The sequence below is a fragment of the Suricata suricatta genome, chromosome 5 (genome assembly GCF_006229205.1).
Source record: "Suricata suricatta isolate VVHF042 chromosome 5, meerkat_22Aug2017_6uvM2_HiC, whole genome shotgun sequence".
Taxonomy (NCBI): domain Eukaryota; kingdom Metazoa; phylum Chordata; class Mammalia; order Carnivora; family Herpestidae; genus Suricata; species Suricata suricatta.
The window spans coordinates 123,847,144-123,874,457 of NC_043704.1; the positions used below are offsets into that span (position 1 = coordinate 123,847,144).

General features: G+C 35.6%; 1 protein-coding gene across 2 annotated transcripts in view; it reads left to right on the forward strand.

The window, feature by feature from the left end:
* Nucleotides 1-27,314, forward strand: part of STAG1 (stromal antigen 1) — a 422,258-nt gene that overhangs the window by 115,656 nt on the left and 279,288 nt on the right. For both annotated transcript variants that reach the window (XM_029940222.1, XM_029940221.1), the window contains 2 exons: nucleotides 9,820-9,922; nucleotides 23,929-24,093. In XM_029940222.1, coding sequence (XP_029796082.1) covers nucleotides 9,820-9,922; nucleotides 23,929-24,093 — 268 coding nt within the window. The remainder of the gene's footprint in view (nucleotides 1-9,819; nucleotides 9,923-23,928; nucleotides 24,094-27,314) is intronic.

Sequence of the window (27,314 nt, forward strand, 5' to 3'; positions counted from 1 at the left end):
TCAAGAAGCTTATATAAATAGATGTTAATGAAATAATTTCAGACATATAGAGCTGCCATTTTGGGTGCTAGGAAGTTAAATTAGAGAGTTTTGTGAGAATTTTACCACATGCCTTGATTTAGTGTTCTTTTCTCTGGAAGAGACAGTTAACTCTGGGCTTAACTCTGAATTGAAGGGACAGTTTGGGGGAAGAGGGAATAATGACTGAAGGAATGGCATATGCAGAGACCTTGAGTTAGGAGGAATCATGGTATATTTGAGAAAGTGACATAAAACTGTACTTGCTTTGCTCTTTTTTCTTTTTTAAGGGTTGGGGATAGAGAGTGGCATGAGATTAAGGCTTATGAGAAGAGTGGGGCTATATCATACAAGGACCTGCTTAAATGGTGCCAAGAATTTTGAGTTTTTCTTCTTAGGAGCAGTAGGAAGTCACTGTTGGATTTTAAGCATGGAAGAGATGGATGGGGGAGAATAAGAAAATCACCCTTCATACAGTATAATGATTATTTGGGAGGGGCAAGAATAGAAGCAGGAAGACCTGTTAAGACAAGGATATTGCAGTATGCATGCCAGATATATTGACAACTTGAACTGATGTGATTACAGTTCAAGAAGTAGACAGAATTTAGAGAGTTTTAGGGGATAAAAATTTATTCGTATAAGATTTGATCTTATTTTTTCTTTCTCTTTAATTTATGTCCAGTAGTCTATACATGTGAACATTATACATGTGAACATTAACCATTCGCAGGGTTTTTGTACGTTTTCATAGCAGTTAGTCAAAGTTTGAGTTTGCCTATCCTTGATCAAGTGTTCTTTGTCTATCCTAGAGAGAAGTTTGTTACTGTGTAATAAGAAGTAGTATGCAAAGACAGTTGTTTTAGTTCTGTAATGCTGTAAAGCTAGAGACAATCTAAGTGCTCATTGATAGGGAAGTAATTAAATAAATTTCAAATATATTATGGGACACTATTCAGAAATTCTATATATTTGCATGGAAGATTCCATTTAATTAAAAAATTTAAGGGGCAGCTGGATGGCTCAGTCACTTGAGCATTGGAGTGTTGATTACTGCTCAGGTCATGAACCCAGAGGCTTGAGATTGAGCCCTGTGTCAGCCTCTACAAACGTAGAGCCTGCTTAAAATTCTCTCTGTCTCTATTTTCCCTCTCTCTGCCCTCTTCTCAGCTGTGTGTACATGCTGTCTCTCAAATATAAAAAAAAATTATAAAAAAATTATAAAACTAAAGTATAGTTACAAGAAAGTAAAACCATAAATAATATCTTGATCTATATTAGCATAGACAAAAACAAATATTTATGGCAAGGTAGTGATCTTACCCATCAGTAATGTTAGTATGCACATTGAGATTCAGAGTTAGGGTGTGGTGATGTGAAACTCTTATATTCTCTCTATTGCTTGAAATAAAAAAATATTATGTATCATATATTCCAATAAACAAACATGCATACACATGTATACTAATTGGAATGGAGTAATTTGTTGGTAATAGTCATCACCTTTTAAACTGGCTGCAGTTGTCAGAATTAGAAAATAAATTGTACCTTTCTCTTTTTTTTTTAATTTTTTTTAATGTTTTATTTATTTCTGATACAGAGACAGAGCACGAGCAGGGGAGGGTCAGAGTGAGTGGGAGACACAGAATCTGAAACAGGCTCCAGGCTCTGAGCTAGCTGTCAGCACAGAGCCTGACGTGGGGCTCGAACCCACGAACATGAGATCTGACCTGAGCCGAAGTCGGAGGCTTAACTGACTGAGCCACCCAGGCGCCCCTGTACCTTTCTCTTTTATGAGTAAGGTGTAGTACTCAAGGATAAATTATTTTCAGTAATGAGTCAAATATTATATGATAGAACAAAGCTATTCCTGTAGTTGCTTAGTGATTTCAGGTATTAAAATCACTAGTAGATTTCTATTCACGAATTCTAGTATCCTGACATGGAGCTAGAGAATTCAAGTAAGTTTACCTTGAGATCTCAGTGGACTGTGTTGCTTACTAGGTGTGTAACTATGGATAAAATTACAATGTTTTCAGATCTTTCATTTGTTTGTATAATTATTTCAATAGTATGTTTTATTACAAGGCTTTTGTGCATGTTTATTTTAGATCATGCATATAAACAAACACATAGTATAGTACGTATATGTAAACATAAAGTGTTCAGTGTATATTGAGGAAAAAAGCAGTATAATTTGTTTTTTTATTTTTAAGTTTATTTATTTTGAGAGAGCGCGAGAGGCTGTGCACATATGAGTCGGGGAGGGACAGAGATAGAGGGACAGAGAGAGAATCAGGAGATTATGACCTGAGCCTAAATCAAAGGTTAGCTGCTCAACTCACTGAACCACTCAAGCACCCCTGATTTATTGCTCCTTAGTAGAGATGAATAAGATCAGCTACATGAGAAATTGACTATTGCTAATGGTGCAGACACCTGCTTTTATGAATATTTTTGGACCATAGCCACATCCATTCATTTATATTATTATATATAGCTGCATTCAGGCTGTGTTGCTAGAGTTGATTAGTAGAGAGACTTTAAACCCCTGAGCCTAAAATACTATATTGGACTTTAAGAAAATGTTGCTGACCCCTGCACTAGATCAATATTATTTATAATTTTACTTATTTTTTAAAGATTTCACTTTAGAGAGAGAGAGGGAATGAGCGAGTGAGCAGGGGAGAAGGGTGGAGGGAGATGAGGCTTGAGAGAGAAAGAGAGAATCTTAAGTCGGTTCCACGCTCAGCACTGAGCCCGATGCAGGACTTGATCTCACAACCCTGGGATCATGACCTAAGCCAAAGTCAAGAGTTGGATGCTTAATCGACTGAGCCACCCAGGCACTCCTATTTATAATTTTATGTTTATTTTTTAAAAGCTTTTTTTTAAAAACTTCCAGTTTAATTAATATACATTGTTATATTAGTTTCAAGTGTAAAATATTATAGTGCTTTTGTGAATCCTTGGACCTACTTATTTTTACTGTTTCCTGCAGTTCTTACTCTTGCTTTAGGGTATTTCCTTTCCATTCAAAGAGTACCCTTTCTGGTGAACTCTTTAGCTCTCCTCTTATTCTGAATGATGGCCTTCTTGGATAGATATTCTTGATTGTGGGTTTTTTTCTTTCAGCACTTTGAATGTATTATGTCACTCCCTTTGGGCTTGCAAAATTTCTACTGAAAAATCGGCAGATAACTTTATGGGGGTTTCCTTTTATGTAAATGACTGGTTTTTTTTATTCATTCACTTTTTTTTATTAATAATGTTTTAAAAATTTGCACCCAAATTATTAGTTAGCATATAGTGCAGCAATGATTTCAAGAGTAGATTCCTTAATGCCCCTTACCCATTTATCCTACCCCCCCACAAACCTTCCAGCAACCCTGTTTGTTCTTCATATGTATTTTTGTCCCCCTCCCTGTTTTTATATTATTTTTGGTTCCCTTCCCTATGTTCTTCTGTTTTGTATCTGAAAGTCCTCATATGAATGAGGTCATACGATACTTGTCTTTCTCTGACTAATTTCATTCAGCATGATACCCTCTCGTTCCATCTACATAGTTGCAAATGGTAAGATTTCATTCCTCTTGATTGCTCAGTAATAATTCATTGTGTGGTGCATATATATGTGTGTGTGTGTGTGTGTGTGTATATATATATATATATATATATATAAATCACCTCTTTATCCATTCATCTGGTGATGGACATTTGGGCTCTTTACATACTTTGACTTTTGTTGATAGTGCTACTATAAATATTGGATGCATGCATCCCTTGAAACAGTATACTTATATCCCTTGGATAAATACCTATTACAATTGCTGGGTCATAGGGTAGCTTTATTTTTAATTTTTTGAGGTATCTACATTCTGTTTTCCAGAGTGGCTGTACCCGTTTGCATTCCCACTAGCAGTGCAAAAGAGATCTTCTTTCTCCACATCATCGCCAGCATCTGTTGTTGTCTGACTTGTTGATTTTAGCCCTTCTGACTGGTGTGAGGTGGTATCTCATTGTGGTTCTGATTTGTATTTCCCTGATGGTGAGTGATGTTGAACATCGTTTCATGTGTCTGTTGGCCATCTGGATGTCCTCTTTGGAGAAGTGTCTGTTCATGTCTTTAACCCATTTCTTTACTGGATTATCTGTTTTTTGACTATTGAGTTTGGTAAGTTCTTTATAGACTTGGGATACTAACCCTTTATCTGATATGTCATTTGCAAATATTTTTTCCCATTCCTTTGGTTGCCTTTTAGTTTTACTGATTGTTTCCTTTGTGGTGTCGAAGGCTTTTATTTTGGTGAGGTTCCAATAGTTCATTTTTGCTTTTGTTTCCCTTGGCTCTGGAGTTAGAAGTTGCTGCAGCCAAGGTCAAAGAGGTTCTTGCCTGCTTTCTCCTTGAGGATTTTGATGGCTTCCTGTCTTAGGTTTAGGTCTTTAATCCATTGTGAGTTTATTTTTGTGTATGGTGTAAGAAAGTGGTCGAGGTTCATTTTTGTGCATGTCACTATTTTTCCCAGCACCACTTGTTGAAGAGATTGCCTTTATTACATTGAATATTCTTTCCTGCTTTGTCAAAGATTGGTTGGCTGTATGTTTGTTGTTCCATTTCTGGGTTCTCTGTTCTGTTCCATTGATCTGAGTGTCTGTTCTTGTGCCAGTACCATACTGTCTTGATGATTACAGCTTTGTGATACATCTGGAAGTCTGGGATTGTAATGCCTCCTTCTTTGGCTTTCTTTTTCTTTAAAACATTTTTTTAATGTTTTTATTCATTTTTGAGAGACAGAACACTAGCAGGGTAAGGGCAGAGAAAAAGGGAAACACAGAATTCGAAGTAGGATCCAGGCTCTGAGCTGGCAGCACAGAGCCCAACACGGGGCTCGAATCCACAAACCACGAGATCATGACCTGAGCCGAAGTTGGACACCCAACCAGCTGAGCTACCTAGGCACCCTTGGTTTTCGTTTTCAAGATTGCTTTGGCTATTTGGGGTCTTTTGTGGTTCTATACAAATTTTAGGATTGTTTGTTCTAGTTCTGTGAAGAATGCTGATGTTATTTTGTTAGGGATTGCCTTGAATGTGTAGATTGGTTTGGTTAGTATGACATTTTAACAATATTTCTTCCTATCCAGAAGCATGGAATATTTTTCCATTTTTTTGTGTCATCTTTAGTTTCCCTCATCAGCTTTCTGTAGTTTTCAGTATATAGATTTTTCACCTCTTTGATTATATTTATTCCTGGATATTTTGTGGTTTTTGATGCAATTGTAAATGGGATCCATTCCTTGATTTTTCTTTTCGTTGCTTCATTGTTGGTGTGTAGGAATGCAACCGATTTATGTGCATTGATTTTATATTGTGCCACTTTGCTGAATTCCTGGATCAGTTTTAATAACTGTTTTGTTTTGCCGCTTTTATAATTCTCTCTTCATGAGTATTGTTTACTGTTTTAATTAATAGGTGTCTTTGTGTGCATCTTTTTTGGGTTGGTTTTGTTGGGGGCTCTCTGTGCCTCTTGGAGGTGGATTTCTCTTTTCCCAGATTCAGAAAGTTTTCAGGTACTATTTCTTCAAATAAATTTTATGCCCCCTTTTTTCCGCTCTCTTTTTGTGAGATCCCTAGTGCATATGTTGTACTCAATGGTGTCACTGAGTTCTAATCTGTTTTCATGTATTATTACTATTACCATTTTTTGTCCTGTTCAGTTTCATTCCTTTTCATTATTCTGTCTTCCAGGTTGCTGATCCATTCTCTCCTTCTCTAGTCTATTATTTATTCCCTTAGTTTATTTTTAATTTCAGTTACTGACTTCTTCATATCTGATTGGTTCTTTTTCGTATTTTCTATCTCTTTATTAAAGGTCTCTCTGAGGTCTGCTAGTCTTTTCTAATGTCCAGTGAGTATCTTTATGACTAGTACTTTAAATTCTCTGTCAGGGATCTTTTTTCTGTTTTGTTTAGATCGCTTGCTGTGATTTGTCCTTTTTTTTTTTTTTCTTTTTTCTTTTCATTTGAGGCATATTCCTCTGTTTCCTCACTTTTTCTGTTTGTTTCTGTTTCTGTGTTTTAGGAAAGTCAGCTACGTCTCCTATTGAAAGAAGAGGTCCTGTAATGCCCTACAGTGCAGTGTTCCCTCTTCGCCTGAACCTTTCATTTCAGGGGTGTCTCCTTTGTGTGTTGTATTGCCTTACTTTTGTGGCTGAGCTGTATTTGCCTGCAGTTTGGTCATCTGTAGTGGCTGTCATTGTTCTTTTTGGGCAAGGTTTGGTTCTTTTGTCATTAGCGGGCCTGTCTAGGGTGGCCTTGGGATTGCGTTGCATCAGACTGAGCACTTGCCAGAGCTGTAGTAACACTGAGCTGCAGGGCACTCTGCCTTTGCTGTCCCCTGAGAAGTTTTCATCAGTGGGCAGGGCCTGCAGTCAGACCAGCTGTCTACCCCCAGCTCACTGCCAGGGCCTCAGTCATACTGGTGTGGGTCGTTTTCTTCCCCTTTGCCCAGGGCAGGAGTCACTTGGAGGTGTTCCTAATCTCTATTGTGGTTGCTTGCACACTGCTATGCTTGTGACACTGCTTTGGATAGACTCCTGTGGAGGCTGGGAGGAGGGGCCACAAGAGAGCTTAGACATGAAGGTACTGTTAGCAAATTAATTGGAGAATGTGTTTGCACTGGTTATACATGTGTCCATGTATCTAGGTTGAGTGATGGTGAGGGAAATAGTGTCTGCCAGCTGTTTTGTTCTTGGAGAAATCTCCCAAAGATCCCTACCTCTCCAGTGAATGATTGGACATTAGTAAACAAATCTCCTTCCCATACACCCAAGTCATTTTTTTAAATGTTTTATTTATTTTTGATACAGAGAGAGACAGACCATGAGAGGGGGAGGGACAGAAAGAGAAGGAGACATAGAACCGGAAGCAGGCTCCAGGCTCTGAGCTAGCTGTAAGCACAAAGCCTGACGCAGGGCTCGAACCCATGAACGTGAGATCATGACCTGAGCTGAAGTCGGAGGCTTAACCGAATGAGCCACCCAGGCACCGCCCCCCCCCAAGTCATTTTTCAATCTGCTGCTTTTGTGCTGCATCTCCACATGACTGTTTTGTTGTTTTATGCTTTCCTCTTCCTCTCCCTCTCCCTCTCCCACCTTTCATGGGCAGGGACTCAGTATCGAATTGTCCTCCAGCTTTCCCAGTGCTAGCCTGATGATTTTTAAAGTTCCTCATATTAATCCCTGGTGATTGTAAGAATTTACAAAGTTCTCCTAAAGTTCCAATTTCAGATTTTATTGTTCAGATTTCAGATTTGTAAAGTTGAAATTTTCAGAGCCAAACATTTATGTTGGTTAGTCTTGCTACTGCATGTCCCCTGTTACTGGGTGCCTGGTGTGCCTATTGTGTCAACTGTCTTCTCTGTGCCTGTGACATCCCTTCCTTCCGTGGACAGTCTTAGGGGTCCATTTGGCTCCCAATGCATTCTTTGCCTTTCTTACCTTCTTGGATGTGGCCTCTTTTCTACATTTACCTGTAGAGAGTCTGTTTTGACAGTCTTCTGGTAGTTTTCTGGACTATATATGCTGATGTGGGTATTATTTACATGTATCTAGGGGTGAAGGTGAGTCTACTCTGCCATCTTCCCAAAAAGTCTCAGTTCTTTTTTCTGTGTTCAATTTTAATTCCAGGTCATCTTTGAAGATTTGCAAATAGCAAGGTATCAGTATGTAAGAATGTTACTGGCATTATGTGTAGAATGCCTTTGGTGAGGGAAATAGAAATAGAGAAGAAATAGAGATTAATTCAGGGAGTGATGATTATGGAAAGAATTTGGAGAATTATTATATGGAAGACAACTTGATTGGAATTGTTAGCTCATGGCAAAAGAGGAAGATAGATATGATTCTAAGAATGTAAGACAGGATAACAGTGACCATAATAAATTTGCATAACAACTTAAAGTATATTCATGCATTAATTAAATCAGTTAGTTAATTGTATTGCCATGCACAGAGAGCTAGAAATAAGTCTGTGTTGGACTTAATTTTATATGTGATATTTGGTGAATTTGATGTAGCATTCAAAGAAGGTGTTAGCATGTAGAGTTAAAAATCTTCAATTATAGATGATCAGGTCCATTGATAATATATTGAAGTCATTTACATAGAAGTTACACATCAGATAACAAGGATGAGACCTTCCAGGGAACATGATATGAAGGGAGGAATAGTAGACACTAGAATTGACCTTTAAGGAATCAATACAAAGAGGAAGTGGAACTGAGAGCATTTGTTGAAGAAATAATAGGTTGTGTGTTAGACTCACTATTTGCTGTGTTCCCTTCATTGTATTTGCAGTTTTATGCAGATCTTTTATACTGTTAGTAATATAAATTATAGCAAAGAAGTTGTTAATACTATTTCAGTAGTACGCTGGAGCCATCCTCCTGTATTGTCCTGGAGAGCTGAAAATTAAATTTCCAGAAATTTTATAACCCTATTAAAATCACATTGTCTTTATAAAAAGTTAAATTATATAAACTTAACACTAAATAAATCATACTGAAAATAGAAGTAATAAATCCTCCACAAAAACTTCACCTCCTAGTTTTTTTATGATACTGTTTTCTATGCTCTGGAAGTTTTTATTTACACGTATTGTATGTGTGTATACACCTATTGTAGTTAATGTGTACTACTACTATTTATTCTCAACTCTGTTGATATCATTTTGGCAGTTTGAAATTGGCTGTGGTAAGAGTATTTACATTATGAAAATCAAACACTACACATCAGAGCTCAGCTTATTATAAGTTCTTTCATTTGTTTACAAACTTTTTTAAGTTATGGAGATATTGCTAATAATGCAGATTAAATTGAAAGGTCTATCAGGTTTATATCCATTACAATATAATAGAAAAAATAATTGAGGAAGTCTCCTTCCACTATTTCAGAACTGTTACCTGATTCTGTAAAGACATTGTCCACAGCATTGACCAATGAGTGAAGTTCTAACAGATGTCTTTGTCATATCACCTGTATTGTATTCATTAAGTGAACAAAGATATCAGTGATTGTTCATGTCACGATCCTGTTTGTTCATCAGTTATAGTCAAAGATAAGCTATAGATACAACTGTGGCAAAATTATTATTTTATGTGAATCAATTAATTATATGGAATTTGTAATAAGAATATTATGTGGGGTACCTGGGTGGCTCGCTCAGTTGGTTGGGCATCCGATTATTGATCTTGGCTCCAGTCATGATCTCACAGTTTGAGTTTGAGCCCTGTGTTGAGCTTTGTGCTGACAGCACGGAGCCTGCTTGGAATTCTCTTTCCTCTCTTTCCCTACCCCACTTGAGCGCTCTCTTTCTCTCAAAATAAATAAATAAACTTAAAAAAAAAAGAACATTATGTATTTTATTGTCAGTAAATTTCAGTAAAAGTTCTAATCATTTATGTGCATAATTTTTTTGAGGAGCCAGTTGTTAAACTTTTACTAAAGCACTGACTTTCATGATTTTGTAAAATGAATAAAATTCCTCCCAAGACTTAAGTTTTTTTGTATTGATAATTCAACTTTAACAACTTTTCCATTTCCACAATCATTTCTTCTTTGTTTTTCTATCAATATGGTAATTCATGTCACTCAATATTATGTGCTATTGCCAGGTCGGGTAACATTTTTGTTTTCCTAAAGATTTTTTTCTATCAGCCATATACCAGGAGGTAAGGAAAGTAGTGGACAGAACTGCATTGTATGAATTAATTTGTTCACTAAAATAATATATCACATTTTCTAGGGATTCAACTAATGAAACTACTGCCCATTCTGATGCTGGCAGCGAACTTGAAGAAACAGAGATCAAAGGAAAAAGAAAAAGGGGTCGTCCTGGTCGGCCTCCAGTATGTATTATGCTTGTCTTTGTTCTTTTAGTGGTTACTGAGTAAAGGGGTTTGCTATAAGCTTTTTGTTAATTGTAGTTCTGTTAATACATCTTTTAAAATTTCAGCATATTAGAGATTCTTGGAAACTTTGCTTCATGAATTGGATAGGCAGTGATCTGAAAAAGGAATTTGATTTTAGTATCTTTTTTGCTCTCCATGCTTTCCTTGTAAATAAATCGTGATCCATGTAAAGACATGGAGAAGATGATTAGCATAAAATGAGATATAGTTAGTTAGGACTTCCTGAACTCCTAAGTGTGCATTTTGGTATGGGATTTCGGCTCAGTCTCAGGATATAATCTTACTGATAACATGATTGAGAAATTTAGAAGAACTCTGAATATCCTTACTTTGTGGGAGTATCTTTATGTATTGTTAGTAAACTGGTTATTATTTAATTTAAGGTAGCATAAGCTCTCAAAGACAGTAGTGTCACTCACTTTGTCGGGTTAAGGTTTGTACTATTCTGTACTATTTTTACAATCTGATTAGGTCTTCACAGTTTTTTTTTTTCTATTTTATGAAAGTTTTTGTTATGGAAAATGTCACTCTCCTTTTGTGAGAGGTATATTATAATGAGCTCTTCATATAACCATTACCCATCTACCACAGCTATCAAGTCATGGCTAATCCTGTTTTATCTCTCCATTATTTATTTCCTTCCCATGTTATTTTTAAGGTCATGCAGATCTCATTGTATCTGTAAATATTTTAGAATGTATCTTTAAAAGGTAGGAACTTCCTTTTTCTTAAAAAAAATTTTTTTTAATTGAAGTATAGTTGACATACAATGTGTTTGGGTTTTAGGTGCACAACATAGTGATTTGACCGTTTATACATGATTCATTGCTCACCACAATTAGTGTAATTATTACCTGTCACCATACAGTATAACTACAGTATTGTTGAGTATATTCCCTATGCTGTATTTTCTATTCTTGTGATTAGTTTAGATTATAACTGGAAGTTTGTACTCCTTAATCACTTTTACCTATTTTGCTTACCCTCAACACTGCCAGTCCTTCCCCCTGCCCATCTGGCTACCAGTACTTTTCTCTGTATTTATGAATCTCTTTAGGTCTTCCTTGTTTTGTTTATTAAATTACACATATATGTGAAATCATATGGTATTTGTCTTTCTCCGTCCAACTTATTTTATGTAGTGTAGTACCCTGTAGATCAGTCCATGAGTCCATGTTGTATGGATGTTTATTCATTTGTTATACAGATAGAAAGATTTTAGTTTTCTTTATGGCTGGGTAATATTCCTCTGTGTGTGTGTGTGTGTGTGTGTGTGTGTGTGTGTGTGTGTATCTCATCTTTATTCATCTATCAGTGGGCAAGTGAGGTTTTTTCTAAATCTTAGCTATTGTAAATAATGATGCAATAAACATAGGGGTACATATATATTTTTGAATTAGTGCTTTCATTTTCATTAGGTAAATACCTAGTAGTGGAATTACTAGGTCATATGGCATTTATGTAAATATATTTTATAAATTTGTTTTCCCCCATTCAGTGTTTTTTATTATAGTTCATTGCCAAGTTGGTTTCCATATAAAACACCCCGTGCTCATCCCAACAAGTGCCCTCTTCCATGCTCATCACACACTTTCCCCTCTCCCCCAGCCTCCATCAACCCTCAGTTGGTTCTCAGTATTTAAGAGTCTCTTATGGTTTGCCTCCCTCTCTCTCCTTAACTATTTTTTCCTCTTCCCCTCCTTTGTGGTCCTCTGTTAAGTTTCTCCTGTTCGATCTGTGAATGAAAACATACGGTATTTGTCTTTCACTGCCAGACTTACTTCACTTAGCATAATTCCTTGAGTTCCAGCCACATTGCTGGCTAGATTTCATTCTTTCTCATTGCCATGTAGTATTCCATCGTGTATTTATATACCACATCTTCTTTATCCATTCGTCAGTTGATGGACATTTAGGCTGTTTCCATGATTTGGCTTTTGTTGAAAGTGCTGCTATGAACATTGGGGTATATGTGCCCCTGTGCATCAGCACTCCTGTATCCGTTGGGTAAATTCCTAGCAGTGCTATTGCTGTGTCATAGGGAAATTCTATTGTTAAATTTTTGAGGAACCTCCACACTGTTTCCAGAATGGCTGCATTCGCACCAACAGTGTAAGAGGGTGTTCATTTCTCCACATTTTCACCAGCATCTATGGTCTCCCAATTTGTTCATTTTAGCTACTCTGACTGGTGTGAGGTGGTATCTCAGTGTGGTTTTGATTTGTATTTCCCTGATGATGAGTGACGCTGAGCGTTGTTTCATGTGTCTGTTGGTCGTCTGGATGTCCTCTTTGGAGAAGTGTCTGTTCATGTCTTCCGCCCATTTCTTCACTGGGTTATTTGTTTTGTGGGTGTGGAGTTTGGTGATAGTTTGGGGATACTATCCCTTTATCCAGTATGTCATATTCAACTACATTTTCCCATTCCCTCAGTTTCCTTTGAGTTTTGTTGATTGTTTCCTTTGTCGTGCAGAAGCTTTTTATCTTCATGAGGTCCCAATAGTTCATTTTTGCTCTTGATTCCTTTGCCTTTGGGGATGTGTCCAGTAGGAAATTGCTGTGGTTGAGGTCAAGGAGGCTGTTTCCTGCTTTCTCCTCTAGTGTTTTGATGGTTTCCTGTCTCACATATAGGTCCTTCATCCATTTTGAGTTTATTTTTGTGTATGGTGTAAGAAAGTGATCTAGTTTTATTCTTCTGCATGTTGCTGTCCAGTTCTCTCAAAACGATTTGCTGAAGGGATGGTCTTTTTTCCATTGGATACTCTTTCCTGCTTTGTCAAAGATTAGTTGGCCATACATTTGTGGGTCCCATTCTGGGTTCTTTATTCTATTCCATTGGTCTGTGTGTCTGTTTTTGTATGAATACCGTACTGTCTTGATGACATATGGTATTTGTAGTGGAGGCTAAAGTCTGGGATTGTGATGCCTCCCGTTTTGGTTTTCTTCTTCAATATTAGTTTGGCTATTCGGGGTCTTTTGTGGTTCCATACAAATTTTGGGATAGTTTGTTCTAGCCTTGAGAAGAATGCTGGTGCAATTTTGATGGGGATTGCATTGAATGTGTAGATTGTTTTGGGTAGTATTGACATTTTAACAATATTTATTATTCCAGTCTATGAACATGGAATGTTTTTCTATTTCTTTGTGTATTGCTCAGTTTCTTTCATAAGTTTTCTGTAGTTTACAGCATACAGATGTTATGTCTTTGGTTAGGTTTGTTCCTACGTATTTTACGGTTTTTTGTGCATTTGTGAATGGGATCAGTTCCTTGATTTCTCTTTCTTTGCTTCATTATTGGTGTATAAAAATGCAACTAGTTTCTTTGCATTGATTTTGTATCCTGTGACTTTGAATTCATGGATCAGTTCTGGCAGCCTTTTGGTGGAGTCTGTTGGGTTTTCCATGTAGAGTATCATGTTGTCTACTAAAAGTAAAATTTTATGAATTTGTGTTAATATTTATTATTTTTTTAGAAAGAGAGACACACACAGAGTGCAAACGGGGGAGGAGCAGAGAGATGAGACAGAGAATCTGAAGCAGGATCCAGGCTCTGAGCTGTCAGCACAGAGCCTGACGCATGGCTTGAACTCACAAACTGTGAGATCATGACCTGAGCCAAAGTTGGATCCTTAACCAACTGAACCACCCAGGTGCCCCTATTTTTAATTTTTTGATGAACCTCCGTACTGGTTTTCATTAATGGCTGTACCAAAAGCGTTCCCACTAACAGTGCATGAAAATTCCCTTTTTCCACATCCTTGCTAGCACTTATTATTTCTTTCCTCTCTCCTTCCTTCTTTCTTTTTAATATTAGATATCCTGGCTGGTGTAATGTGATACTTCATTGTGGTTTTTATTTGCATTGCCTAAATGATTATTAATGTTCCGCATCTTTTCATGTGTCTGTTCGTCATTTGTATATCTTCTTAGGAAAAACGTCTGTTTAGGTCTCTGTCCAGGAGATGATTAATTTTTTTATTAAAATGATAAATATTGTTATATCTCAAGATAACAATACTATATTAACATCACCAAATAATCAATTTAAGTTAATAGTCATTTCATAAGTATCATAATTTTTACTTATATTTTATTTTCTAATGTTTAGTTTTGAGAGAGAGAGGGGAGAAGCAGAGAGAGGAGAGAGAGAATCTTTTTTTTTTTTTTTTAATTTTTTTGTTTTTGAGAGACAGAGAGAGAAAGCATGAACAGGAGAGGGGCAGAGAGACAAAGAGACACAATCCAAAGCAGGCTCCAGGTTCCTAGCTTGTGGTCTGTACGGAGCCTGAGGCGGGCCTTGAACCCATGAACTGTGAGATCATGACCTGAGTCAAAGTCGGATGCTCAACTGACTGAGCCACCCAGGTGCCCTGAGAAAGAAAATCTTAAACAGGCTTCACACTCAGCACAGAGCTCTGTTCAGGGCTCAGACTCACAAAATGTGAGGTCATGACCTGGGCTGAAACCAAGAGTTGGATGCTTAGCTGATTGAGCCACCTCAGTGCCCCAATTTTTAAAGTACAGTTTGTTGGTTTGAATCATGATGCAAATAAAATCCACTTGTTTCAGTTGGTGGTTATTTCAACCAGTTATTTTATGTATGTCTTTGTGACTTAGACTTTTTTATATTATTGCTATTCTGTCCATGTTTGCCTTAGTTTTTAACTTGCTTCAGTGAAACTCCATAACGTTTAATTTTTGAACAAAATCTTAAAGGGTGGAGGGATCACTCTTACATTTTCTCTATACTTGCTTTTGTTTTTCACCTTTATTTAAGGGAAAAAAATTGTGGAGGAAAAGTCATACATTAAAATCACTTTATAATATTTCTTAATTTTGTTAGTATATTTGGTGGTAGAATATCCCATATGAAAGCATTTTGGGAAATGTGAAAGTTTTACACTTAGAAGCAAGAGACTATTCTGGTTCCCCCTATTACCACTATATGATTTTTCTAGGCTATAGGCAAGTTACCTTGTTTTCAACAGGATTTGTGTGTTATAGGTTCAAATTGGAAATAAGACTAAACTTGACTGAAGATAGGAGAATAAACTGCCTATATGGTTGCTTACTTGAACTTGTTCTCCTCCAGTTGAAATTCTTTCCTTCATCAGATTGTGCTTTGGTGTGCAGTCTTTTTAAAAAAGCCTTCTTTTTCCCTAAAAGAATTTATCACCCCTTCAGCAGGCTCTTGTGTTATTTAGAACCTCTCTAAATTTTGATGTGCTGGTAACTGCATTCCTGTAGTATTTTTTGCTTTCCTTGTTGAAAAGGAGTATGCATATCCAAATTTAGGTCTTTTATGGGTAAAAGTACAATTTTTTATTAAAATTGCTACTCAGTAATCTCATAGGTAAATAGTATATGTTCATCCCATACTTATAAAATTGAAAAATATTTTTCCAAAATAGGATGGTGCATTCTAGAGACTTGTGTTAGACTTCGGTCTATATTTTCACATTTACTGGTTCATATGGGCCTCTGTACTTCTACCTAACTCAACCCCATTTCTTAATCTTGGAAACAGTACAACTTGGTGAATTTCTACTCTCGCTTTGCACTAAGCTTATGCAGTTTATGTCATTTACCTGTAACGTCAGAACTGCGAAATTGTGTTATATTCATTTTACAATGTAGAAGACAAAAATTGGAAGTGGTAGTTTGCCTAAGGTCACACATAGCATATAAATGGCAAAGCTAGGTTTTGAACTCGTATCTTAAACTTCTCAAAGTCCTTCTCTCAAGAATGCCAGGGACCCCTGGATGGCTTAGTTAAGCATCGAACTCTTGATTTTGGCTTAGGTCTTAAGTTCAGTGAGATCAAGCTCTATGCTGATAGCCCGGAGGCTGCTTGGGATTCTCTCTCCCCTTCTCTCTTTACGTCTCCCCAGCTTGCTTGTGCACACATGCGCACACATGTGCTCTCTCTCTTAAAATAAACATTAAAAAAAAAAGATTGCTAAACACATAAGGTATTAATTTATATTGAGAGATACAATTGTCAGAAAGATCAGATTTGCTCCAGTACCTGTTATGAAGATTGCTTAGACATTTTCATTCAACCGGCTCTACTTTTGACAATTCTAAGTTTCAATTGATAAATGCTTTGTTGAGCCATTTTAATACTGTTTATATATTTAAGAAGACTTCATGATCTCTGGTTTTGTTTACTCAGCCATACGAAAACAAATAGTATAAGGACTTTCTGTTATGAGTAGTATATTTTTAATTTCTAAATTCTTAGGGAGCATCTCATTATTGGTATTTCTTTTTGGTGTACTTTTATTTTGGAGACTTTGTTTATTATTGAGCTGCTCTTATTTTGTGATTGTCCTGATTCATGTTTATTACTGTAGCTGTCTACCCAAATGATTGACAATCTCTAAACAAATATTGTGTCATGTTTATACTACCCCTGTGGTTGTATTAACAAATGATAGACATTATTTTGTCTATACACACTACTCCCTCATCCAATCTCATGGCTTTAAGTACCATGTCTTAGTTTATGTCTTTCAGATTTAGGTCTCCAGGCTGGACTATGAGTCCAAAGTCATCCAGATATTTGTTGAGCATCTTCATTTAGATATTTAATGGGGCTCATCTCTTCTGTGAAGCTTTTTCTGGTTATCTGTTGCTAGAAATTGTCTGCCCTTCATAGAACCCTTCCAACACTTATCTTAAACCAAATTTCCATGAGAAGTATTTTTTACCTACTGTATTTTACTATATTTATATTACCGTTATTTGTATTTGTGGTTTTCTTTTAATTGTATGTTAATTATCTTCCCTCTTACTCTTTTTATTAGGGACAGTCTTTCTGAATTTCCTTATATTATTATCATCTGGATTTGTCATGGGAAAATCTCTCTGGGGATTATGAGGATAAAATAGATAGATTTTTAGATAACATCAAATGGACTTTTATGTTCTTTTTCCCTATCCCCTTTATGACCAATGCTATAGGTGCCCAGGTATGAGAATTAGGTTTATTTCCCCTTTGTATATGGAGCTTAGTTCATACTACCCATATGTTATATATGTATAATAATGTATATGTGTGTGATTCACCCAAACATTTCTCCACATACAAAGCTTACTTGTCGTTGTGTTATTTGTAATTGTAGAAGATTCAGAACCATATAACTGTTGTTCATCAATGGATTAATGGCTAAAAAAAATTAATGCACATTTGTAAAATGGTACATTGCAACTTTTGAAAAAGAATTTAGATATTCTTTAGGACAGGAGTACCTAGGTGGATAGTTGATTCATGATCTCACAGGTTGTGGGATTGATCCCCACATGAGACTGCACTGAGAACATGGAACCTGCTTGGGACTTTGTCTGTCTCCTCTTTCTCTTTCACCTCATCCCTTCCCCCCAAATAAATAAACTTATTAAAAAAGGTATTTCCTAGGACATACTGTAGATTGACTAAAAATATGTGAAAATAGAATGGTGCAGAGCTGTGCAAAAAACCTTAAAATGTAATAGATTTTTGGGAATACATATATGCATTTGGGATTTTTTCCAATTTTTTTTTCTAGTGAAATACAGCAGAAATGCCAACCTAACCATTTTAACATGTACCATTCTGTTGTATTAAATACATTCATAATATTGTACAGTCATCCCCGCTACCTCCAGAACTTTCTTCTTCTTTTAAAACTGTAACTCTAATAAAATATAAGCTACAGATTCAGTATATAGCATAGGAAATAGTAGTGTTGTAAGAACTTTGTACAGTGACGTGATAGGTAGATTTATTATGGTGATTACTTTTTTTTAAAAATACATTTTTTAAATGTTTATTTTTGAGAGAGGGAGAGACAGAGTGTGAGTGGGGGGTGTGGGTGAGTAGAGAGAGAGGGAGATCCAGAATCCTAAGTGAGCTCTAGGCTTTGATCTGCCAGCAGAGAGCCTGACACGGGGCTCAAACTCAGGAACTGCAAGATCATGCATGACCTGCGCTCAAGTTGGACACTTAACTGACTGAGCCACCTAGGTGTCCATTCCTTTTTTTTTAAATGTTTATTTATTTTTGAGAGAGGGAATGTGAATGGGGGAGGGCGATAGAGAGAGAAGGAGGGAGGGAAGGAGGGAGGGAGGGAGGGAGGGGGACAGAAGGAGAGAGAGACACAGAATCCAAAGCAGGCTCCAGGCTCTGAGTTGTCAGCACAAAGCCCTATGTGGACCTTGAACCTACAAGCCATGAGATCATGGCCTGAGCTGAAGTCAGATGCTCAACCAACTGAGCCACCCAGGTGCCCCAGATCACTTTGTAATAGATCTAAATATTGACTCGCTCTCTGGTACACCTGAAACTAATAGAATATTGCTACACTTTAGTGAAAACAAAAATGTAACCTCTATACCCATTAAACAGTAACTTCCTATTCCTGCTTTCCTTAGTCCCTGGCAACCACCATTTTACTTTCTGTCTCTGATTTTTTACTAAGTACTTCGTATAAGTGAAATCATATAAGTATCTGGCTTTTGTGACTGACTTTTTTCATTTAACATAATGTCCTCAAGGCTCATCCATATTATAGATTGTCAGAATTCCCTTCATTTTTAAGGCTAAATAATATTCCATTATGTGTGTATACCACTTTTCCTTATCCATTCATGGCAATAAATGGACACTTGGGTTGCTTCCAAGCTTGAGCTATTGTGAATGATGTTGCTGTGACAGTGAGTATACAAATAATTTGTTGAGTCCCTGATTTCATTTCTTTTTGATATACATTTATTTAAGTAATTGGTTGATTATATGGTGATTCTGTTTTTAATTTTTTGAAGAATTGACGTACTGTTTCCAACAATGGTGATACCATTTTACATTCCCATCAACAGTGCACAAGAGTTCCAATTTCTCCACTTCTTCTCTAAGAATTTTTTTCTCTTTTGATAGTAGCCATCTCATTGTAGTTTTGATTTGCATTTCCCTAATGATTAGTAACCTTGAGCATTTTTTCTTGTGTTTAATGGGCATTTGTATATCCTCTTTGGAGAAATGTCTATTCAAATTCTTTGCCAGTTTTCAAATCAGATTCCTTGTTTTGTTGAGTTTTAGTAGTTCTTTATATATTCTGGATATTAATCTCTTATCAGATACTTGATTTGCAGATATTTTCTCCCTTTCTGTAGGTTGCCTTCTGTTCTTTACCCATTGAATGGTTTTGTCACCCTTGTCAAAATCATTAAAACATCTATGTGAGGGTTTGTTTCACATATATAGGCTATTAGATTCTACTGGTTTGTATGTTTGCTTTTATGCCAGCACCGCACTATTTTGATAGTGTATCTTTGTAGTAAAGTTTGAAATCAGAAATATGTATCTTCCACTGTTTTTTTTTTTTTCCCAGAATTGGTCATTTGAGATACTTTGAGATTCTCTTTGAATTATAGAATGGGTTTTTCTGTTTCTGCAAAAGAGGTCATTAGGATTTTGATATAGAGATTGCATTAAATCCCTATGTTGCTTTAGGGAGTATTGACATCTTACCAATATTAACTCTTCCAATACCTGAACATAGAATGGGTTTCCATTTATTTATTTCTTCTTTATTTTCATATGCTGTTTGTTTATATGACATATAAGAAATGAATAGTGTTGTTTTTGTCTCTTAGGAAAGTAGATGGGGCCTTGAGGGCAGGGGTGGGCATGTTTTCACTGTAAAACTTGAATCACCTTTTAACTTTTGAGGCATTTGAATGTATTATTTGTTTAATAAGGAAAAATATCATTTCCCCCTTCTCATCAGAGACACACACATGTGCCTACATACATGCACACACACAGTTGTGTGCATACACAATACTGGGAAAATCGTATTACTCTTAAGAGTGAACACAGAAACAAGACTTATTAGGAGGAGCTAGCTAAAAACAGTCCAGCTAAAAAGAATGTATGCATGCGCTAATGATGGATTTTTGACCACTTTAAATTTATCATCCTGTAAAGAGGGACCTGGTATGGTAGATGACTGAACAGGTAGTAAATGACAACTTCATTCGCCATGCTGAGGAGTCTGGATTTTTAATTGATTGGTGGTTATGAGGGTGATTAAACATCAGAGATTAAATAAATGGGGAAATGATGGGATTTGTTTGTATTACAAGAATTAATGTGTTATAGTATTAGAATAGTGTGGAATTATTCAGCAGAAATAGAATGTGAGCCATATCTGCAACTTGGTATTTTCTAGTAAGTTACAAAAAAAAAAGTTTAATACAACTAATTTTAATAAATCAAATGTTATTTCATCATGTAATCAATATAGCATTATAAATAAGATATTATTATGCAATTTTCATTACAAATCCAAAATCTTGTAGGGTATATATGCCTACATTTCATTTTTGACTTAATATTTTAAGTGCTCCATTTCCTATATCAGAGTAATGGCTATCATGTTAGATAGTACAAGTATATAGAATCAGTTAGAGTGTAGTTAGGGAACAATATCCGTTTCAGTAATTGGAAAAGAAAAATTTAATGTCAAGAATTTTTAATTATTAAAAAGTCCTTAATTATTTGTCATTCTGGAATTGCAAATTAAGACAACAATGAGACAACAGCTATATACCTATTATAATGGCTGAAATCCAAAAACCTGACAAAGGTACAAAGCTGTCAAGGTTACAAAGCATCAAGAACTCTCTTCATTGCTGGTAGCCATGCAAAATGATACAGCTACTTAGGAAGACTGTGTGGCATTTTTTAACAAAGCTAAACATAGTTTTATCAGATGATTCAATAATAATGCTTCTAGATGCTTACATAACTCATTGAAAATTATGTCTGCACAAAATCCTACATGTGAATGCATATAGCAGCTTTTTTCCTAATTGTCAAGAAATATTGACCAAGATGTTCATCATTTGGTAAATGGATGACAGAATGTGATACATTCATACAATGGAATATTTAGGAATAAAAAAATTAGCTATTTAGCCACTAAAAACATGGATAAATCTTAAATGCATATTGTTAAAGGGAAAGATACCAGTCTGAAGAGGCTACATAATATATGATTTAATTACATGACTTTATAAAATCCAAAATTATAGTTAGGGTAAGAGAATTTATTGTTTGCCCAAGGTAAATGGGAGGATTGAATGGGATATGCACAGGGATTTTTTAAGGTGAAATTTTTCCCTATGGTACCATATTATACATACATGACACTATATCCATTTGATAAAACTCATTGAACCTTACAGAAAAAGTGAATTTTATGAATATAGATTTTAAAAAGTCATATAGGAGGTTGGTTAATTGGATACCAGGACAGAATGTAGACTATGACAAAACAATCTAATGATATTTGAAGTGACTGAAACCGTATCACTCTGAGGAGTTGGGCAGGAAGTTGCTGACTGAAGTAACTTTTGAAATGAATCTGTAAGACCAAAATTAAAGAAACTACATTGAATATATAAGCAATATAATCTACTTAATAAAGTTGTTTCTGCTGGCGTATGATTTAATAGACCTAATACTATTATATTTGTATACTAGTGGGCACTAGTTTTCTCACTGTTGAGGTGGGACCATACTGATTAGTAATGCATAAGCTGCATACATATGGTAATGGTTAGAGATGAAGATACCAGTATGAATTTATATTTAGCTTACCATAGATAATAGATCATTACATGCAGAGATATTTATAGTTATGGGTATGTCTTTGGAACATGTATTTCTTTATTTGAAGAGCCTAGAAGAAGGACGCTTAGTATCAAGGAGCAAAACCTTGCCCAGGTCTTTATCTCTGATATTCTTCAGTAAAAGGAACCAGAGCTTCTGGGAATATTGACTGGCTCTAAAATTGAGGGAGGGTATATACAAGATAAGCCTGCAGAATATTGTGCTGCCAGAAGGTAACCAGTAAGACACACACATAGACACACAGATGGAAATATGTGAAATGGATGCAGGAGCAATAAAAGATTTCCCAGTGGCCAGAGATGAAACAGGTTGAACAACAGAATAAAAGTGTTGAAGTATATCCCAAAGTATAAAATAAATATTGATGAGTTCATTAGTTTAAATAATTGAGTAAATGAGAACAGACAAAAATCCCATACTAAAAATTCCTAAATAATTTGTATAAATACGTCCTCCCTCAAGGATGTGGAGCATAACTCCCCAACCCCTTAAGTGGGATGTACATACTGTCTTTCTTCCAAAGGTACAATGGAAAGAGGAGGGAAAGTAATTTTACAGTGGGGAAATCTAACACACATTGCCTCAGTCAAATGATTAGGGTCAACATTTACAGTAAGAAATCATTATGGTAGTATATACCTATGATATGAATTGATAAAAATAACACTTTATCTCTTACATCTTCCTCTTAAAACCCTTAATCTCAGTGTAGAGATGAGAAAAACATCAGACAAAACCCAGGTGAGTAACATTGTTTAAACACCTGACCAGTAATCCTCAAAACTGTCAAAGTCACCAGAAAACCAGGGAAAGCCTTCCAAACCAAGAGGAGCTTAGGGAGACATGACATAAATGTAATATAGTATCTTGGATGGAGTTCTGGAATAGAAAAAGGTCATAAGGCAAAAACCTAGAAAATATGAATTAAGTATGGACTTTTGTTAATCTGTCAATATTCATTCATTACCTGTAACAGATATACCATACAAATGGTAAGGAGTTAATTATAAGGGTAAGTGGATGTGATGTATTTGGGAATGTTCTATACTGACTTCACAGTTTTTTTTTGTAAAAATCTAAAACTGTTCTAAAATAGTTTATTTAAAACTAAGTAGTAAATTTATTTTGTATTAATCCATACACAAAAGTGGCTCTGAAACTCTTAACTAAGAGAAATTAAAAGAGTACTGTGAAGAATATAAGAATAGAAAGTGAATGGAGCAAATACTATAAGTAGGGAGGGAAGTCCCTGCATGCCATACTTTGTAGTGTTCCTCCAGTGCCCTCTAGTCACAAAGCCCAACACTGCAGCAGATAACAAAAATGTTTACAGGGTCCGGCTCCAGGATCACAATGTGGGACAAATAAGGGTAGATTTGGAGATGAGGAATGAATTGATAAGTTGATAACTGAAACAGGCTACTGTGGGAATGAATTAAATCCCTCAAAAATGAGTTTAAAGATTGAGAAGAAAAGATGTTAAATAGAGACACAAGGTAACCCTAATAGGTAAGAAATATAGGGAGGGAAAAAATACCTGAAAGGAGAGGATGAAATCGTTGAGAGAGTTTCAAGACATGTCTATTACATTTAGAATACTGTTTTTATTGGTAAGTTTGGTGAAGCAGCAACTGTGATGAGTTTATATATGAATGAAATTTATGAGAATAATAATAGTGACTGTGGGTAGTTATGTCAAATTACCCTTGGCTGAAATGTGAGACAAAGGTAAGGTAGTTGGTGTTGGGAGCTAGGGACATGGGATGTGATGTTACTTGAAGAGTAAATTCCATCAGGGGAATGTTTGTTTAATTTATTGTTAAATTTCTAGTACCTAGAATAGTTTTAAGTATGTTCACTATATATTTGTTACATGACTAGATAAGAAATATTTGAAGACTTCTGTAGAGAGAGAAGTGGAATATACAATATTTCCAAGCAGTGTATTATTGAATAAAGTTTCTGAGGAAACAGTATTGAGTAAGGTATAAAGAGGGAGATGTCAAAAGAGGACAAGATTAAAATCTTCTTGGTATTATTGTTGTGTAGAACTAAATCTTTTTATAAATTTTCATGTCATATAAATTAAACTTCACTGTTTACACTTTAATTATGGAAAACAAATTGTAAAGCTCCCTTTGGTCAGGAATTAAGTCTTTTGTCTGTGGTAGTTCTTCATACCTTTCACAGGATAAGTGAGGTATTCTGCATAAAGCAAAGTATACATGTATTTAATTGAAATTTTTTCTTATCTTTTTATTCAGTCTACAAACAAGAAACCTCGAAAATCTCCAGGAGAGAAGAGTAGAATTGAAGCTACTGTTAGAGGAACAGGCCGTGGAAGAGCTAATGGGCACCCTCAACAGAATGGTGAAGGGGAGCCTGTCACACTATTTGAAGTGGTGAAATTGGGGAAAAGTGCAATGCAGGTAAGTTTTAAGTATTTTTGTTTTACTTACAAAGCAATACAGTCATTAATCTATGTGGAACCTGTTAAGTGATATTTTATATATTCCTGCTGATTGTGTAATCAAGAAATTTGTTGTTCTTTGTTTTACTTGTTTTATAAACAGTGTCAGGAAGACATTTTGTTTAATGGTAAGATGCATTTTGTGATTACAGTGTACTGAGTAAAATGACTTACATATGATAGCTGCCTAAGAGAATTTTTATTGCCTAACTATATTTTTTTTAGAATTTCACTTAATATTAGTAGCATATGTGTATGTTTCAAAGAATATTTGAAAGAAGAAAGGCTATAAAAAAGAATTCCTATGTAGTGAACTAAGAATAACCACAGTACTATTTCATGATTATTTTATGTGTTTATGTGATGTGTTATAACCTTCTTGTTCTCCTCTCACAGTTAAAAAATATTAAATATTCTGCAAGAGCACTTATATATTGACTGTTAACTAATTCATTATAAAGGTAAACCATATTTTACTCTTCATTTGGTGAATTTTTACATTTATTTGTGCTGTTACAGAATTTATTCATTTTTCATGTTTACTTCAGATATTTTTTCATTTCATTTATTTATTAAAATTTTTTTAATGTTTATTTTTTAGAGAGAGAGAGAGAAAGAGAGCACGCAAGCCAGGGGAATGGGAGAAAGAGAGAGAGAGATACAGAATCTGAAGCAGGTTCCAGGCTCTGAGCTGTAAACACAGAGCCTGGCATGGAGCTTGAGTTCACAAATTGCAAGATTATGACCTGAGCTGAAGTTGGACCCTTACCCAGCTGAGCCACCCAGGCACCCTTCTTTTTTCCATTTTATTTTTATTTATTAAAAAAATTTTTTTAATGTTAATTTTTTAAATGTTTTATTTATTTTTGAGAGAGAGAAAAAGCATGAGCCAGGGGAGTGTCAGATAGAGAGGGAGACACAGAATCTGAAGACAGGCTCCATCCAGGCTCTGAGCTAGCTGTCAGCACAGAGCCTGATGTGGGGCTCGAACCCACGAACTGGGAGAACATGACCTGAGCCGAAGTTGGATGCTAAGCTGACTAAAAGCCACCCAGGTACCCCTAATGTTTATTTATTTTTGAAAGAGACAAAGTGCAAGTTGGGGAGGGCCAGAGAGAGATGGAGACACTGAATCTGAAGCAGGCTCCAAACTCCCAGGCACAGAGGCTGATGAGGGGCTCAAACTCACAAACCCAGAGATCATGAACTGAACCGAAGTCAGATGCTTAACTGAGCCACCCACACGCCCCTCATTTTTTCATTTTAAAACCCTAGAGGTAAAGTTTTTTGGTGAAAGGATATTTCTTAACTGTGTGGTACATAAATATCATATTTCTCCAAAAAATTTTACTAGTGTATTTTTCACCAGAGGTGTGCCGAAAACACTTAAATTTAGGAATTCTTTAATAACATAGGTGAAAATTGTAATCCAAAATAATTTGCATTTCTTTGATCATCAGTGATTGATAAAAGTTAAATCTTTTTATTCACTATTTATTTGCTCATTATTGATATTTCATTTTTGATTTCTTTTAAATCAGGTAATTTATGGGGCGCCTGGGTGGCTCAGTTGGTTGAATGTCTGACGTTGGCTCAGGTCATAATCTCACGGTTCATGAGTTCAAGCCCTTTGTTAGGCTCTCTGCTGACAGCTCAGAGCCTGGGCCTGCTTTGGATTCTTTGCTTCCCTCTCTCTCTGCCCCCTTTAGCCTGTGCTATCTCTCAAAAATAAACATTAAAAATTTTAATTAGGTAATTTATGAAAAAGATTTACTCTTAGAACTTTCCATTAGTATACTTTTTATTTTTTACCTGTATATCCATTTGCATTGTTTAAGGGAGTTTAGTTTTTTCTGCTTTTTTAAAATGTATGTTACCAGATTGATATGATCAGGATTGTTGAAGTTTGTGTGGGAAAGGAAGGAGGTGGAGTAGTACGATGATGCTAATGGTAAAAGAAACCCTGAATTTCCTGTTATCTGAAGGAATGGACAAACTGTAAGTTACATAAATAAGATTTAAAAATAATGACCTTTAGCCACTAAACTAAGCTTGACAGTTTCTTTATTACACTTTAGTAGAAAAATTGTTACCAACCTATAGATATTTTATTTTTGAGAACTGCTTTATGGCTTTCTATGTTTAGGTCTAAGTTAGGTCTATGTTTAGGTCTAGGCTTTCTATGTTTAGGTCTAAGCCCACATTATATGATCTATATCTGCAGTAGAGTGACCAGAGTGAGCAGAGGTGATTACACAAACTTTAGGTGGGGAGGTATGAACAGTAAAAGAAATAAATAAGTATATTTAAGATAGTGGAGAGATGAAAGAAGAAATTGTATTTAACACAAAAAGGGGGTAAATTCAGTAAATTAGATTTGCTGAAGGAAAATGGATGCCATCAAATGGAAATTGAGGAATAGACCTCATTAGACATTCATTTATAATATGGCTCAGAGAAGAAAGAAGTAAATATGAAAGAGCAGCTGTGAAGGGTTCCAGAATATCCCAGAGGAAGAAACCAAAGGGAATAGAAAAGACATAGTTTTTTGAAGAGATAATTTTGGAAAAATTTCTCTGACATATTTTCTCAGATCCAGAGTTTGTTCTCAGAAGTGAGCAAGGTAAGTGAAATTAATTACATAGCTCTTAATAGTGTAGTAAAACTGCAGAACCCAGAACCTTTTAATCCTTTAGGATTAAAAGAAAAACTTGAAATATGTTCATCAAGGAATACTTGATCATGTTATCTCACTCTAATACAAGTAATATTTAAAAAAATCCGCTTCTAAATTATACTTACAAATGTAAAAAGATACTTTTAAATGATTCATGTGATAAAGAGGAAATACAGAGTTGATGAGTGAATGTTAGTGAAAGAACTGTTAGTAAAAATATTAGAGCCACCTAAAGTATTACTTGAATAAATAAGTATACAGTCTTAAATGTATTAATATTAGCAAAAGCAGTAGAAACTAGAAGAAATAACAAACCTAACAGTATTTAGGAAGAAAGAGATAATGTCCATAGAACTCCCATATGACCCAGCAATAGCCCTGCTAGGGATTTACCCAAGAGAGACAGAAATGCTGATGCATAGGAGCACATGTACCCCAATGTTCTTAGCAGCAATGTCAACAATAGCCAAAACATGGAAAAAGCCTAAATGTCCATCACCTGA